At 40.3% G+C, this 18,087-nt stretch overlaps 1 protein-coding gene across 1 annotated transcript; it reads right to left on the bottom strand.

The window, feature by feature from the left end:
* Nucleotides 1–942: 942 nt before the first annotated feature.
* Nucleotides 943–5,050, bottom strand: LOC140524714 (mas-related G-protein coupled receptor member X4-like). The gene has a single exon (XM_072639444.1). It carries the CDS (start codon nucleotides 4,923–4,925, stop codon nucleotides 3,858–3,860), a length of 1,068 nt encoding a protein of 355 aa, XP_072495545.1. The 5' UTR covers nucleotides 4,926–5,050; the 3' UTR covers nucleotides 943–3,857.
* Nucleotides 5,051–18,087: the final 13,037 nt, after the last annotated feature.

Below are 18,087 nucleotides of genomic sequence, written 5' to 3'. Positions count from 1 at the left end.
CTGAATAGAAAATTTGACACTTTAAATATAAGATTCAAGTGCAGTATAAAAAATAAACCTGAAACAAGAAACAGTAGGCACTGTGTGGTTAAAAGGTTTATGTTTTTGTATGCGAGGATGGCACATGTACCTTCGAAGAACCTTACCATTAAATGGGCAGTGAGAAGAATTCTAGATATAAAGAGGGTGTAGGAGAAATCAATTATTTTTAAGTGTTCTTAAAAATGGATATTCAAGAGATGGATGTCCTGGGAAAATGGGAAAGGGCGAGTAAGAGTGATGAAAACAAGGCTGCATAAAAGAGGCATGCAAGAAGGAACAGTTTACCTTGTTCTGCCTTTCTTCTTTCTAAGTGTCCCCAAATAAATGCAGATTAGAAATCTCAATGTTTCTTTGTCCCAGGAACAATCCCATCAATTTAGCACAAACTTGTTCTGTCTATACCTGCTTCAGCCTCAATATATCAATTCTTTTGGATTATGTGAAGAAATCTGGTATAGTGAATAGATGCCAAGACTTGAAGGGGGAAAATCTGGGTTCAAATTCTGACACTTACTGTCATGAGGGACAATTAATGTAGCTTCTTTCCACCTCTCTGAGCTTCACCATGCCTCAAATCGGGGAAATAGAATTGCTTACAGTCTAGGTGGCATGAGGGTACTGCCCATTCTTGACTCAACTCATGCAAAAGCTGAATAAAGCTGCTTTTCGATGTGTGTGATTGAAGCAGGACTTTTACCTCTTCCCTTCTGAGCATGGGCAGCGATTCATTGCTTGAAACTTTTTGTGAATTTCAACAATGAAATAACTATTTTTGTTGGTTTCTGAATAAAATGGAGTGTTTATTCAAAACGCAGAGGTATGGAGGGAGAAACATGGGAGAGTTACAGAGAGATAGAGAAAGAAAGAGAGGAGAGAGAGACAGTGAGAGAGAGAGAGAGAGAGAGAGAGACCTTGAGAGCTTCAATGAGGGCCATCAGAAAACAGGAACTAGGGAATCATGTAAATTCTCTCCTTTATCAATTTATTTCTTTTAAAGTATTTTATGTTTCAGTTATAAAATTTCAATTATAAAAAGGCAATTCTTAACATTTTCCTTATAAAAAATTTTGAGTTCCAAATTTCCCCACTCCTTCCCCTCTAAAATACTAAGTAATTTAATATAGATTATACATGTGTAATCATGAATAACATTTCTATACTAGTCATGTTGTAAGGAAGAAAAAGAATGAAAAGAAAAGAAGATGAAAAAAATAAATTGAAAATGACATATTTCCATATGCCTTCAGACTGCATCAGTTCTTTTTTGAATACGGAAAGTATTTTCCATCCTAAGTCCTTTGGACTTATCTTGAATCACTGAATTGCTGAGAAGATTGAAGTCAATCATAAAAGATCATCTTCTAATGTTGCAATTATTCTATACAATGTTCCCTTGATTCTTCTCACTTCATTTTGCATTTGTTCATGTAAGGGTTCCCCAGTTTCTCTGAAATTTTGCTTCAATCATTTCTTATAATATGATAGTATTCCACTGGCTTCTTACAGTACAGCCTTTTCAGGTCTTCCCCAAGTGGTGGGGATCCTTTGATTTACACTTCTTGGCCACCACAAAAGGAGCTGGTATAATTACTTCTGTACATGTGGGTCCTTTTCTCTTTTTTATGACCTCTTTGGGATACAGAAATAGTAGTGGTATTACTGAATCAAAGGGTATTTGTAGTTTCAATGCCCTTTGGACATTGGAATTAGGGAAGTCTTAATTTCAGGTCTGAAATTCTAATCTAGTAGGAACTGAACCACACCCAGAGTATCATTGCTGCCATGAGGTCCACAACCCAATAGTGATTAAAAATCACATCTCTACAATACAAATAGAATGCTTAAGTACAGAAATCTTTCAATTTTTTATGGAAGCATTAGAGTGAATTCCACCTGATGTTGTACTAAGTCCAGAAGAAGTTGTTTGTACAGAAGGGCAAGGACTTCACATGTTCTTGGAGAGGGGGTGAGAGGGAGAGAAAGGGAGAAAGACAGAAAAGCCAGGCCTCTGTACAAGATGAATAAAATCACAAATTCAGTGATAGGTACCCTCATATGTCCCAGAAGAAGGTCATGATTTCTTAATTTTCATTGAAGTTGGAGATAGGGTGAAGAAGAAAAATTATCTAAAGTGAGCTATATGCTAACCACTCTACTAATTATTTCACATATATTATCCACACAAACATGCGAATCTGGTCTAAATGAAGGTAGAAGACTTCTGCCTCTGAAGAGTACTAAATCAAATAGGGTCCTGAACTTCATCTGTGATTCAGTGATTAAGATGGTTCCTTAGTCAGTGAACTAGTGAGGAACCTTTGGGGAAGGAAATACCTACAGTAATGACCACAACTGTGAAGTGTTAGGTGCTAACTGGATTATTCAGTGTTGGATCTGCAGTAAGAAAGACTTCAAAACTGATGTAAAACAATCAATAACTCCCTGACCCTGGGCAAGACTCTTAAACTCTACTTGCCTCAGTTTCTTCAATTATAAATGAGACGAATAATAGCCCTGACCTAAGGAGGTTGCTGTTATCATCTAATGTGATCTTATCTCTAAGTTCCCTAGGGCAGTGCCTGGCCCACTCTGAACACTATATGAACACTTATTCCCTCACTCTTTCCAACTTTGGAGAAAGGTCTTATATTCTTTGGATTTCCAGTGTTGGGGGCTTGATTGTACCCAGGAATGTGTCAATCATATCACCAACTATGGGAGCAGAGGAGGGCAGAGCCAATCAGCATTAGTAATTAAGATGACATGACTAAGAAAAGCTGGACACTCCTTGCCTTGGTGACAATTTAATGGTCATAAGCCTGGTGACTACGTACAAAATGAGAAGAGGAGTTGAGCATGCCCTAATACCATTTTGTGACTGAACTAGGTAAAAGATGGGACCTAAAAAACCTGAGGAGGGAGAGGAGTTTGTTACTGAAGGATTAAAAAGGCAGATGGGTAATCAGAGGCAGTATACTCAAGAACAGTGACGTCTGTCTGTGTATATGTGTATGTGTGTGCACTGAGTATGCACATCATGTGACAGCTGTATGTGTGTCATTTTTGATATGTATGTGATTTCTACATGCTGTGTCCCCCTCCCAGACTCAGCCTCAATAGGTTTTCTCCCATCATAGAACAAATCGAAAAAACAATTTCCCACACAGAGCCTGAGAGAAGCAGACAAGGTGGTGGATCACGGCATGTAGAATCCTGAGGAGTTGGTTCTGACTCCATCATTTTGTTTGTCGAGACTGACAAAGACGTTGACAAAGGTCGGGGTGACAGGGTGCGTTAGATGGTGTCTTTCCTCTACTTTCCACAACAGGGACATTCACCATCTGTTGGTATGCCCCTCCTCTGAGCTGGTGACACATGAAGCCCTTGACCTAACCAAGTGAACTAAATCCTGAAGCCTCACGCCATCTGGGAACTCCAGAGTGCACAGGGCATTGAGGCTGAAGTCAGGAATACCTGAGCTCAAATCCAGTCTGAGTCACTTACTAACTTTGGGACCCAGGGTCAGTAAGTGAATCTTTGCCTGCCTCGGTTTCATCTTGTGTAAAAAGGGAACCATTAGAGCAAGTACTTGCCAGGAATATTGTGGGAATGAAATGAGATATGCAAAACTCTTAGAATAGTGCCTGGCATAGATTAGACACCTAATAAAAACTCATTCACTCAGTAGAGTTGAAAAGCTAGGCACAAACAGAGGACACGAGGTAATTCTGGCTCCCTACCCAGGGAGGTGGGCTGCACTTGGGTGAGAGAGCTTATTTCATAGCCTCCTCTGAGCCAGTATCATCTTCTTAACATTAGAATGATGTCTCCTGGGTGTTGGTGAGGTCGGAGTTCCTTTTCTCAGCCTCCAATTCCTGCTCATCAGCGAGCGCCCTCTGGAGGACCACCCTGAGAGTCTCCCTCCCTCTTCCACGCCGTTGTCTGCCCAAGAAGAAGTAAATGAAGGGATATGCAGTGCTTTTCAGGCAGGCCAGAAGCGTAAGGAAACAATAAACCATGTAATCCAACATAGGGTAATCTGAGGGAAATAAGCGATATGGGGGAAACCTCAATATTGTCTCTTCGATTGCTCTGGGCAAGCCACAGAGGAAGAACGCGAGGACCATGAGCAGGACGAGTAGGTAGAACCTGGGGGGCTGCCGACGCTGGGAGCTGCACTGGACCCTCAGCAGCAGAGTCAGGCTGGACCCGCACATCACCGGAGTGAAGTGGACTAACCACACGACTGGTAATCTCGACAATGCATAACAGAAATTCCAATTTCTAACAGAACTACAAACGAAAATATCTGCTCCCCAGAACAGTCCCGCCAAAGCCCAGAGGACAGCGCACACAGCTGCAGACATGTTCTTGGGGCGGTCCTGTAGGTACCAGCTTGGGAAGAGCACGGCTAGACAGCGCTCGGTACTGATAACAGCGAGCAGGCTCAGACCCACGGTGCAGATCGCGTTTGCGAGGTAAACTGATACAACGTACATGATAGAATAATGCCGAGGTCTAATCAGTTCTTCTATCAACATCTCAAAGCAGCAACAAAGGAAGAGGAGGTCGGTCCAGGTCAAATTGAGGATGTAGATGGAGAAGGGATTCTTCCGGGTCCGGAAGGTCAGAAACCACAGGACCATATTGTTCCCCACCAGCCCGACCAGGACCAGGACTAGAGAGAGGATCTGCACCCAGTAATTTAAATAAAATTCCACTGGTGGCCCCAAAACTGAACTTGTATTTTCACTTCTTACGCTTGCATTGTCATAAATGTTTTCCCTCTGACCAGGTGAGGGGGACACAGCCATGGTGGTTGGGACCAGCTCCACGAAGCTCTTCTCGGAAGTCCTGGGGAACATGAAGACAAGGAAGTGCATCAGGGAGTTTTCCAGAGATTTACTGCCCTCCCTCTTTCCAGGAATGAGAGCCTCCTGTTTCCCATGCCCTCTCTCTCTCGGAGGCCACGAGGTGGCGTCACAGTGCAGAGAGCGCTGGGCTAGAGTAAGAAATGATTTCAAATCTAGCCCGAGAGTTTTATTGTGTTTGGGGCCCTGGACAAGGCTCTTACCCTCTGTCTGCCTCAGATTCTTCCACTGTAAAATGGGGCTAATGAGAGCCCCTACCTCACAGCGTTCTTCCGAGGATCGAGTGAGGTAGTATTTGCAAAGTGATTAACTCATTGTATATGCTTAATGTTTTCTCCTGCCACGGTGTTTTAGTGCAGCATTGAAACGAGCCTCTTGCAGATGACTAGGATGACACTTGCCTCCCATCTTTTTCCTAACGAGGCCCCAATCCGTCCGACCAACATCAAGTACTAGGTTGTTTTGTGTGATTCTTTTGTCTTCTACTGTATCTTCATTGAGATATGATGTCTGTTAGGGACCGATAAGCAAGACAGAATCAGAGTATTTCTCCAGACTGAGAAATAACAAAAATCAAGGAGACGTGGTGACCATTAAGAGTAAACCAGTGTCTTGGAAGGAGAGACTAGGAATAAGCACACTGCCATCCTCTGTGAGTAGGGAATGGTGAAAGTTTCACAGCAAGACTGTACCTCACAACTAGGGCCCAGGTTGAAAATATTTTTACATGCAACTGGGAAATGCTTAGCAAATAATACAGAAATGTGCATTAAAAAATAGAAAAAGAATTCCTAAAAGGAAATTCCTGAATTTTCTAGAAACAAAGCTTAGAACAAAGTGGAAGCAGAAAAAAGGTGCTGATCTCCTCAAGAGAGAAAACTCCAAATAAAAAATTCCAGGAACATTATGGTCAAATTCCAAAATTTCCCAGTCAAAGGGTGTGGGGGAGATCAGTACAGAAAGAAAAACCAGGAAAGAATTCAATGAATGAGGAGTCACAATCAGGATGACATCTTACTTAAGAGCAGAGAACTTGTTATACGGTTTAAGAGAATGCAAATTATAAAGATTTATAATCATAACTATCTTACAATTCAAAAATGAATATAATCCTGCAGGAGGAAAGGAAACTTTTAAAGAAATAGAGCCCACGAAATCCTGATGAAAAGATCAAGGCTATATAGAAACCCTGAAGTTCAAAGTCAGGAGTCGAGAAAAGTCAAGTGATAAAGAGGAATGAACAATATTCAAAAACCAAACAAAGGTGAGCTACTTACATTCTGTTATGCACAGATGGTACAAGTATACCTTCTGAACCTGAATATCATCTGTGGACTTGGAGGGAATCTAATAAGAAAAAAGAATGGAAGAACGTCTGTTTTTTCTTGGTGATCTCAAGGAAAGAATGGAAAAAGTAGGGAAAAGGCAAACACTTGGTGGGGGGAGGAGGGAAAGGAAATATAGTAATAATTTTCTCAAAAAATCAGTAAGTGAAAATAGATATGTAGAAAACGAAGGTGTAGGTGGTGGTGGGGAAGGGCAGACTCTTGAACCTCACTCTCATCTGAACTCACCAAAATGAAACAGAATGCAAACACTAGCAAAAACACACTCAAGTCTGTATAGAAATACATTTCAAGCAATGGGGAAATCTATGATAAAAAGAAGAATGGAGATGGAATATTCAAGAGTATGTTAAGGAAGGGCTGGAAATTTTGAATAAGAGTTTCTTCTGCCCTGGTTAGATGATCATTTATCACGTATCTGAAAGTAGGGATTGTTTTGTAGATAGGGATTGGGAAACTCACTAACTTCACTTCCACTGAGATATAGTCAGGGATTGCACAATGTGCAATTTCAGCAAAACATCTGAGGGAAAATTTTTTCTTTTTTCTTTTGCAAAGTGGCTTGGCCCCTAAAAAGAAGGATCCCCCAAGACATGCTTATTTTCTTCACTGATCTACTTCTCTCCAGACTCTATTTGATGTTGTAGAGTGTCTCAGAAAACAGAACTGCAAACATGGATCGGAGGGCCCAGAGTGGCTATGAGTGCACTCCAAGCTCAGCCTCCTTGAACACTCTTATGGTTTGAACAAAGGATTCAATTACCTCCTGGACACAGGTGAGGTTTTTAAAATTCTCCTTAATCTTTAATTTATTGTCTGAATCTTCCCATTCTCCTGCCTTCCTCCTCATTCTGCTGAATCTAGCTTGGAGACCATATGTGGGAACCCTCCCAGAACACGGTATAGAACATACAGAAAATGTAACCAAATATCTACTATGTCCACGCTAAAGGACAGGACAAGACTCTGAGTTAGTCTCTGAGGGGTCAGTGTTTTAGAATCCAGGTCTCCTACTCTACTGCTCCCCATCCCAAATTGCAGCCTTTCTCGATTGTTCAAGATCTTGTTTATTCTAGAATGTTGTCTATCCTTACCCCTCACCCATATTTTTAACTTAATTTTTTTTAATGTGATCTATGCCTTTGCGTAAGTTTTTGACAAAAAATTATAAACATGTCCTTAGTTCCCTACTTGGGACTCTTCCCACCGGATTGATGTCAAAGGATTCATAAGTAAGTCTTTACCTGACAATTCAATCAATTTCCAAATCGTGTAACTACTATCAACTATACGGCTCTGTGTCATAAATAGAGAATTAAAGAACACCAATTTGTTACAATATAAGCAAAACATTTTAGGGTCATAGAAAGTATCAACAATCACCCTCTTCAAGGACACACTTGTGTGTACACACAGGAACATATAGAATCTCACAGGAAAATGAAAGAATATGTCTGTGTATAGAGGTTCACACACAAATGCTTCGCGATTATAAATGCAAAATTATTTATGTATGTGAGAGGAAAGAGATGGAAATGAAGGCAGTCAGAGAATGGCACTTAAGAAATGGCGAGGTGTATTTCAGAATCATTGGGAAGGGGTTGCTATGGTGGAGTAGAAGTATTTTAATCATTGAGGAATTTGTTCACTCAATTTCAAGTTTTCAGACAAAAGGATTTTCCTCCCTCTTGTGTTATCAAACCAAGCTCTTATAAATATCTTTCTTCTTTTTCCCAAGGAACTGTGGAAGCAGTGAAGATCTGCAAGGCATTAGTTGGAGAGAAGGGTCCAAGTTTATATAGTAATTGTAGCCTATTTTTGATTTTATTAATTTACTTTAGTATATTAGTGCTATGATTTCTTTTTTTGTTAATAATTGTAGTTTGGTGTTCATGCACAAAGAAGACCCTGGCATCAGAAAGGGGATGCCATGATATGCCAATGAATTGAATTTAAGTGAACGAGGGCTATGAGAAGTCATCAGCCTCATTTTTTCCTTCAGAGTCAGCTGAGTCTACGGGACAGGTATAGATCAAGGTGACTGGGAATGACCCCAGATGTAATGCAGTGGGAGCCCCTGATCTTTTTAATCTGAGGGTTTTCCCAGTTCTCTTACCTACCCCTAATATGCAGTTATGTTTAACATACAAAAATGTAATATAAAACCTTAAAAGAGATTGTCTGGTTGTGAATCTGTCACACATTGATCTGTTTGCCTTATATTGTGAAAGGATGTTGGTACAGAGGCAAATCAAGTCAGCTGGGTGGCCAAGAGCTGCAGAGGTTTCTATAGGCATTTCATTTCATCTCAAAGCTTGTAACCCTAGGACCCTGAGAATTTGGGTATAATCATGACGTTTGGTTCTCTTGTTGTGGATCGACAACTGTTCGTTATCATTGTGCATAGATGTACGTCTTCAGGATAGTGGTCTCAAGACTTCTGGTATCTGTGTGTGGCTGAAAAAATCTTGCGTGAAAACGAACTTAAAGAGTTTTTCAGTTTCATACGTAATAAAAAGAGCCAATAGCTAATATTTGCATAGCATTTGCTATATTCTGGGCTTTTACAATTATCCGAACTGATCCATGCAACAAGCTTGGGAGGTATCTCTATTATTCTACCACTTTACAGAGAAGGATACTGTGGAAAACAGATTAAGTGATTTGTGAGGTCACCAAGATACTAAGTGTCTGAGCATGAATTTGAACTCAGCTTTTGCCTTATTTGAGACAGAGTGCTTTATTCCCTGCACTACTTAGCTGCCTAAGCATCATGTCATCTTTTTCACACATCTTTCTTTTCCATAGGCAAGATGGGAGACAAATGTTTAGGACAGCACTTTGTTAAGTATGGAGAAGTGATTTTTACTGGGCCCACGGTATCTTTGTAGAATTGAAGAATTGTGAATGGTATGATATCTGGCTTCCAGTATTTGAAGAATTTTTAGGTAGAAAGGAATTAGCATTGGTGAGACTTGGACCTAGAGGGCGAAGGAGGAGCAGTGGGAATAGCCTTTTGCGAGAAAGAAATGTGGCAAGTAGTGTGGAACCTCCTCAAAACTGGAACTATCTATAGTGAACAGGGTTAGCACAGGAGGTTTTCCTTATTGGAAATATTTGGATAGTTTGCTTGACTTCCTGTTATGTCTGACTGGACAGGTTTCTTGTTCAGGCACAGCTTGGTAAAGATGGAATCCTGGATGCTTGACTTTTCTGACATTGTGTACCACTAGTAATTTTCCATAATAGAAGTACAATGAGTCTGGAATGACTGTGAAAAAATCAAACTGGCTCTTTGAGATCATTACTGCCTTTTCCAGATATTCATTAAAGACAATGATACAACCACCAAACTCATCAACATTGAGAATTAGGAAACAGTAAATGCATTGAAGAGAACCAAGTTCAATTGAACTGAATTAACATGCTCAAGAATGCAATTGGGGAAGGAAAATATTTATATAATTGCTTGAGTGGAAAGAGATGTGGACAGAATCTTGCTCCCAAAAGTTCTTTTGTGTGATTATATAGAGGACAATCTGTCTCAGAATTAAGGCAATCTCAGGAAACAGTAAAGATGAAAATTATTTCATGTCTCAGTTTTAGAGAACTGAAACCATGGTTTCACACAGGGCTTCAAAAACACCTAGTATGAAGCATAAATGTAAGTGGATCCTTTTGAACATATTTTCAGCAAGTGGACAACTCACAGTCACTTGAAGGTAAGCAATGTGGGTGAATCCACCACACTCCAGAAGAGGATTTCCACTGCAGCAGAGATATTGTTGGTAAGTGTTTCTTGAAATCAAGACACCGTTTTATTAAATTCTAGTCATTCCTCCTTGTTCTGCCTTCTAGGGTCAAGAAGAGCAAGGTTAATCTCTTTTCCAAGAGACAGCCCTTTGAATACTGGAGCCAAGGCTCTTATAAAATACTTATGTAATATTTATAGTGACAATGGAATCCATATCAACAACCTTGAAAGACAGTTATTTATTACTAGAGAAAGAGTCAGTGTGGACTGAGAAGCAACCACTTTCTCAGAATTTTTTTCAAACTCCTCTTCCATTACTCACTGACACTAGACTTGTCATTGATTACCATCTCCCTTCCATATAATGAGGCAGAACAAAGGGATGAAAGGATGTAAAAAGAATTTCTTCATTATGTGAAAGCTTTACTGAAGTCCCTGTTACCTCTGACTCTTCATAATTATAAGAAGAGAGTCAGAATGGGGGGGGGGGGGAGGATCCAAGATGGTGGCGTAGAAAGATACACATATGCTACCTCTGAACCCACAGCCCATAAAATATCTGTAAAGAAGAACTCCCAACAAATTCTGGAGCAGCAGAAGCCAGAGAACAACAGAGTGGAGGTGATTTCTATTCCAGAGAGACCTGAAAAACTGACGGGAAAGGTCGTGCCCTGGACCTGGAGCAGAGCCCAGTCCTGTCTTGGCCTGGTGGCACCAAGAGGAGCAGATCTGAGCAGGCTTCAGGGACAGAAACTCCAGTGGCCGTGCAGGTCCCTCCCACCCACAGGAGCCAAAGGTCAGTGAAAAAGTCTCTTTGGCTGGCTGAGAGGGGAGTGGGGTGTCCCCATAACTCAGGCCCCCTAGGGAGAGAGCAGCAGAGGCGGCAGGGGACAAAGGCTCTCAAAGCAGGCAGGAGCCAGAATCCATTGTTGAAGGTCTCCCCATAAACCCCCTGAGGGAACTGAGCCCCGAGTGGTGTCCCTGCCCCCACCCGAGAACCTGAACTTAACCTCACACAGAATAGCAGCCCCACCCCCACAGAAAGCCCTGAGGCTGGGGAGCAGCATTTGAATCTCAGCCCCTAAGCGCTAGCTGGGCCGATCTGGGGGCGAGGTGGGCCAGGAAAGGAAACTCAGAAGTCAAGTCATTGGCTGGGAAAATGCCCAGAAAAGGAAAAAAATAAGACTATAGAAGGTTGCTTTCTTGGTGAACAGATATCTCCTCCCATCCTTTTTGATGAGGAAGAACAGTGCTTACCATCAAGGAAAGACACAGAAGTCAAGGCTTCTGTATCCCAAGCATCCATCATTAATATTCAATGGGCTCAGGCCATGGAAGAGCTCAAAAAGTATTTTGAAAAGTAAGTTAGAGAGGTAGAGGAAAAACTGGGAAGAGAAATGAGAGAGATGCAAGAAAAGCATGAAAAGCAGGTCAACACCCTGCTAAAGGAGACCCCCAAAATGCTGAAGAAAATAACACCTTGAAAAATAGACTAACTCAATTGACAAAAGAGGTTCAAAAAGCCAATGAGGAGAAGAATGCTTTAAACAGCAGAATTAGCTAAATGGAAAAGGAGGTTTAAAAGCTCACTGAAGAAAATAGTTCTTTCAAAATTAGAATGGAGCAGATGGAGGCTAATGACTTTATGAGAAACCAAGAAATCACAAAACAAAACCAAAAGAATGAAGAAATGGAAGATAATGTGAAGTATCTCACTGGAAAAACAACTGACCTGGAAAATAGATCCAGGAGAGACAATTTAAAAATTATGGGACTACCTGAAAGCCATGATCACAAAAAGAGCCTAGACATCATCTTCCATGAAATTATCAAGGAAAACTGCCCTGAAATTCTAGAACCAGAGGGCAAAATAAGTGTTCAAGGAATCCACAGATCACCTTCTGAAAGAGATCCGAAAAGAGAAACTCCTAGGAATATTGTGGACAAATTCCAGAGTTCCCAGGTCAAGGAGAAAATATTGCAAGCAGCTAGAAAGAAACAATTCAAGTATTGTGGAAGTACAATCAGGATAACACAAGATCTCCAGCTTCTACATTAAGGGATAGAAGGGCATGGAATAGGATATTCCAGAAGTCAAAGGAACTAGGACTAAAACCAAGAATCACCTACCCAGCAAAACTGAGTATAATACTTCAGGAGAAAAAATGGTCTTTCAATGAAATAGAGGGCTTTCAAGCATTCTTGATGAAAAGACCAGAGCTGAAAAGAAAATTTGACTTTCACACACAAGAATGAAGAGAAGTATGAAAAGGTAAACAGCAAAGAGAAGTCATAAGGGACTTACTAAAGTTGAACTGTTTACATTCCTACATGAAAAGACAATATTTGTAACTCTTGAAACTTTCAGTATCTGGGTAGTGGGTGGGATTACACACACACACACACACACACACACACACACACAGAGACAGCACAGAATGAATTGAATATGAGGGGATCATATTTTAAAAAATGAAATCAAGCAGTGAGAGAGAAATATATTGGGAGGAGAAAGGGAGAAATGGAATGGGGCAAATTATCTCTCATAAAAGAGGCAAGCAAAAGACTTTTTAGTGGAGGGAAAAAGAGGGGAGGTGAGGGGAAAATATGAAGTTTACTCTCATCACATTCCACTAAAGGGAGGAATAAAATGCACACTCATTTTGGTATGAAAACCTGTCTTACAATACAGGAAAGTGGGGGATAAGGGGATAAGAAGGGTGGGGGGGATGATGAAAGGGAGGGCAATGGGAGGAGGGAGCAATTTGAAGTCAACACGCTTGGGGAGGGACAGCATTAAAAGAGAGACTAGAAGCAATGGCGGGGGCAGGATAGGATGGAAGGAATTATAGCTAGTCTTACACAACACGACTATTATGGAAGTCATTTGCAAAACTATACAGACATGGCCTATATTTAATTGTTTGCTTCCCAAAGGGAATGGGTGGGGAGGGAGGGATGAAGAGAAGTTGGAACTCAAAGTTTTAGGAACAACTGTCAAGTACTGTTCTTCCCACTAGGAAATAAGAAATACAGGTAAAGGGGTATAGAAAGTTATCTGGCCCTACAGGACAAAAGAAAAGATGGGGACAAGGTAAGGGAGGGATGATAGAAGAGAGGACAGATTAGTAATAGGGGCAATTAGAGTGCTCGGCGTTTTGGGGTGGGGAGAGGGGACAAATGGGGAGAAAATTTGGAACCCAAAATTTTGTGAAAATGAATGTTAAAAGTTAAATAAATAAATTTAAAAAAAAGAAAAAAAAGAAAAAAAAAGAAGAGAGTCAGAGTGGTGAGAAAAAAACCTGATTCCTGCAATTTATAAAGGAGAGAAGTAGCAGACACTTACTTTGCCTACACACCCCGAATTCCTGTCTGACATCTGTGCAATGCCCCCTCATTTCAGCTTATGCAGTTTTTCAGTAGAACTGAGAGTAACTCTTTCACCCATTCTCTTTCTAATTTGATTTGTTTTGTCCTATGTACGCCCAGTTAGAGGGAAGGTAGAGACAGCTGAAAGGGCAAACATAAGGAAACCAATGTAAAGGGATAAGAGTGTGGGGAAGGGATGAGAAGCATTTATTGCTCTGTCAATGGTCCCTTTAGAATTGTTCCCACAAATCCTGAGAGCCCAGGCTTCTGACATTGTCACCACAGTCACCAACTGTAGCAATGTTACCCTGCCCTTCTCTGCACCACTTTATTTGGTGGAGAGGGAACAGAAATGCCCTGAAGAGAAGGTATATCCCTGGGGTGACTGACCTGGACATGATCCTCTGTTTTCTGGTCCTGGAGCTTCCTTTGAGAGACTCTGATTGGAAATTCAAGTGAGAGCAAGTGGCATCAAGGTGTTAAAAGTATTCTTGCATTTCTGGTGTGGTAGGACTGTCCAGTGAGAGCCCAGAATTTTTGAAAAGTGACTCCCTTAGCAGAATTATCTCACCATCCCTTCACGACTTCGTTGATGTATCTCTTTCTGTGATGCCTTCTGATTTGCCCACTTTTACCCCATATGGCCACACTCGATAAGATTTTAAGGCTCCTGATCAGATGCTATACAACCTAGGACTATCTAGTTATCAGATTCTTTTTGTGAGTTCCCTCCTTTCTCTGAGGTTCTTATTTGCAAGGTAAGCTTGGACAGATGATGCAAGACTCTCTGAGTTCTTTGAAGATGGCAGGAAGCATGGATATCTGATATGACTATCTACTTCAGTCCAGTGAGAAGATATCTTGGGCACCCATAGGTACCGATAATTGCTGTTTCATCCCTTTTCTGTCACCACAGAACTTGGAGATATATAAAAATTGAAAAATTTTGGGATGACATTTTTGAGTTTTGTATCAATTGTATTTGAGTGAGGTAGAGTTGCATGAAAGTCATTATCCTTAAACTCTCTTCCATAGTAATCAAAATGAAGTTGCAAGACAAAGTCAGGATGACTGGTGGTGGATCCGAATATAAAGGATAACCATAGCATCTTTGGTGTCTAACCAATATCTAAGTGCTTCACGGCTCTCACTTTAGCCACTTTCATGACTGTTGCACTAAAACGTTGTAACCTACATGTTTGGGGTAGACACCACTCATACTGACTAATGGATTTGAACACCCTTGATTACCTTCAATCTGGTTTAGCACATCTCGCAAAATGTTTTGCTGGAGCAAGGTTTTTGTACATTTTTCAGTCTTCTGGAGTCACAGGTGAGAGTTGGACAAAGAAAATGAACATCATAAGTGGAAAGAATCCTTAAAAGGGATAAGTAGTAGTTGCAATAAAAATACTAGGGTTCATCTCATACCCTTAGATTTCCAGTTATAATAAAGGATGGGAAATGAGCAACCCCATAAAAAAGGACCAGATCATAAATGACTACTACGGTTAGAAAGTGAAATTATAACCCAAATGCAGAGGAAGAAAATGAAGTCAAAACACCTACAACAAAAACCTTAGAAAACATATCAATTGTTCACAAAGTCGCAGAGGGTTTTTTTTTTGATCTCCAGAAAGAGGGGAAAAGTGTTGTTTGACATCAAATAAAAAGGTATATAAAAGCGATGAAAAAAAGTGAGAGCAACAAAATAACTTATGAAAAGACAATTATTTTTTCTTTGTTTTATAGAGGACTAGCGATCTCATGGAGTGATGTCTTGACTCGTGTGTGCATTAGATTTAAGTAAGGGAGAGTTGCACAAAATCTTTAGCTTCACTTTCTCATCTGGAGTCATGGCAGTCCAACGCAAGATAAAAGTCCAGATGACTGACAATGGTCCCAGAGGCAGTAGATGATCTTGGAGTCTTTGATGTCTGACCAAGATGTAAGCAGTCTGCAGTACCTGCTTCAACATCTGTCTTCTTGGCAATTCAAACAAAGTGTTCTAATTCACTCATTCCACTGGCAGCAGTTTTCACATTCTTGAGATAGCTATCCAACTACCTCACTAACGGGTCTGAGGTGTATTTGTTACACTTCACCAGGTTTAAGTTCTCTGCTAAGGTGGTTTTATTGGGACTTGGCCACTGCACATGCTACAGCTTCTATAAACCACTGGTGAGACTTGGGTGAAGATGGACACCAAAGGTAAATGAGCAGCCCTGAAGAGGGCTCAGCAAGCCATCACAAAAGAGCGAGAAGTTGTCCCTGAAGAGTCCCTACACTTCAAGACATGTAACAGTTTAGTAAAAGAGGCATCAAACTACTGAAGTGAATAACATATTGAAAAATAGAATAACTCCTTAAAAAACAACTAATCTGTAAAATAGATCAAGGAAATTCCATTGAAGAATTATTGGTATACCTGAAAACCATTATAAAATGAGCCTAGACATGATATTTCAAGAAATTATCAAGAAAAACTGCCTTAGTACTCTGGAAGCGAAGGGTAAAATAAAAATGTAAATAAATCCACCTTCACTTAAATCTAATTCAAGAATGAGTGAAGCTATCTCCTCATGATATCGTTGGTCCTCTTGCAAACAAAGAACAAACATTGTATTTCCATAATCTTGTTGTGTTGCTTTTATTTGTTTACCTGAAAGAAATAGAAAAAAATTAACAATCCCAGGAATATTATATTCCAGAGCTCCCAGGTCAAAGAGAAAATACTTCAAAGATCCAGACAGAAACATTTCAGATATGAAGCCACAGTCAGGATCTCAAAAGATACAGCAGCTGCTTTACAAAAGGAGCAGAAACCTTGGAATTTGATGTTCTGGAATTAACAAGATCTGATTTTACCATCAAGAATAACTTTCCCAGTAAAACTCAGTATAATCCTTCAAATGAAAAATAAAAGTGTATTTAATTAAATAGAAGAGTTTCAAACATTCTTAATTGAAAAAAGTCCAAAATGAATAGAAAATTTGACCCTTTAAATACAAGAGTCAAGTGCAGTGTCAAAAAAGAAACATGAAAGAGGAAATAATAAGCAGTCATCATGGTTATACTGTTTATATTTCTGCATATGAAGATGACACGTATACATTCTAAGAACCTAATCATGAAATGATTAGTGAGAAGGATTCTGCATTCAAAGTGGGCATAGGAGGACATCAATTACTTTGAGATGTTTTTAGAAATGGGCTTTCAAGTGATGCATGTCCTGTATAAGAGTCATGAAAGAAAGACCATTGGCCTTGTCCTTTCTTTGTTCGTTATCAGTTCCCCAACAATAATGCAGTTGAGAAATCTCAGCTTTTCCTTTGGCCCAGGAACAATGCCCTCATTTTAGTGCCAACCTGTTGAGTTTACACATGCTTAACTCCAATGTATTAGTTCTCTTGGATTTTGTTAGGGGCCCTGGCATAGTGAATAGTTGCCTGGACTTGAAGTTGGAAAATCTGGACTGAAATTCTGACTCTTACTGTGATGCTAGACAGTTAATGCAGCTTCTTTCCACCTCTCTGAGCTTCACAACGTCTCAGATGGGAGAAATAGGAGTGTTTAGAATCTAGATGACACAAAGGTACTGTCCATTCTTGACTCAATTCATGCAAAAGTTGAATAAGGATGCTTTTAGATGTATATGATTGAGGGAGGACTTTTATCTCTCTCCTTCCGAGCATGGGTAGGGATTCATTGCCTGGAAACTTTTGTCAACTTCAATAAAGAAATTACCATTCTTGGTTTCTTAATAAGAATGGAACATGCATACAAAAGACAGAGGGAAGCAGGAAGATAGGAGAGATAGAGAGAGAGATAGAAAGAGAGAGGAGGGACAGACGGACCAAAAGAGAGAGAGAGAGAGAGAGAGAGAGAGAGAGAGAGAGAGAGAGAGAGAGAGAGGGAGGGAGGGAGGGAGGGAGGGAGGGAGGGAGGGAGGGAGGGAGAGAGAGAGAGAGAGAGAGAGAGAGAGAGAGAGAGAGAGAGAGAGAGAGAGAGAGAGAGAGAGAGCTTGAACCCTTGAATAAAGGTCATCAGAAAACAGGACCTAAGGAATCATTTAAATTCTCTACTTTAACAGTTTATTTTCAAAATATTTTAATATATTTTTTCAATTATGTGTAAAGACAATTCTTAACTTTCACTTTTACATAAAATTTTGAGTTACCCAATTATACTCACTTCACTTTGCTTTTGTTCATATAAGTCTTCCCGAGATTTTGTGAAATCTTCCTCCAATCATTTTTTTATATTATGATAGTATTCCATTGCATTCATATAATACAGCCAGGAGAAACGCCAGGAGGAAAACAGAAGTCTGTACACAATGTTTGTGGATCTGACCAAGGCCTTTGACACTGTTAGTCGTGTGAGCTTATGGAAAATTATGTCAAAACTTCGTTGCCTGGAGAAGTTCATCAATATTGTTGGTCAATTTCATGACGGCATGTTTGCTTACGTTCTGGATAACGGACAAAGCTCTCGTGCCTTCCCAGTCACCAGTGGAGTGAAACAGGGTTGTGTGCTTGCTCTCATGCTTTTTAGTATGATGTTTTCAGTCACGTTGACAAATGCTTTTAATGAGAATGAACACGACATCAAGGTCAAATACTGTATCGATGGTAAGATCTTCAATGTGAAAAGGTTACAAGCCAATATCAAAGTGGAGGGAGTGGTGGTACATGATTTTCTG

The sequence above is a fragment of the Notamacropus eugenii genome, chromosome 2, assembly GCF_028372415.1.
Source record: "Notamacropus eugenii isolate mMacEug1 chromosome 2, mMacEug1.pri_v2, whole genome shotgun sequence".
NCBI classification, from domain to species: domain Eukaryota; kingdom Metazoa; phylum Chordata; class Mammalia; order Diprotodontia; family Macropodidae; genus Notamacropus; species Notamacropus eugenii.
Note: the sequence above shows the minus strand (reverse complement) of the source record. Positions and strands in the feature narration are given on the sequence as shown.

Coding starts and splice junctions, on each gene's coding strand:
- LOC140524714 (XM_072639444.1), bottom strand. CDS start 4,925: ATGCACTTCCTTGTCTTCATGTTCCCCAGGACTTCCGAGAAGAGCTTC.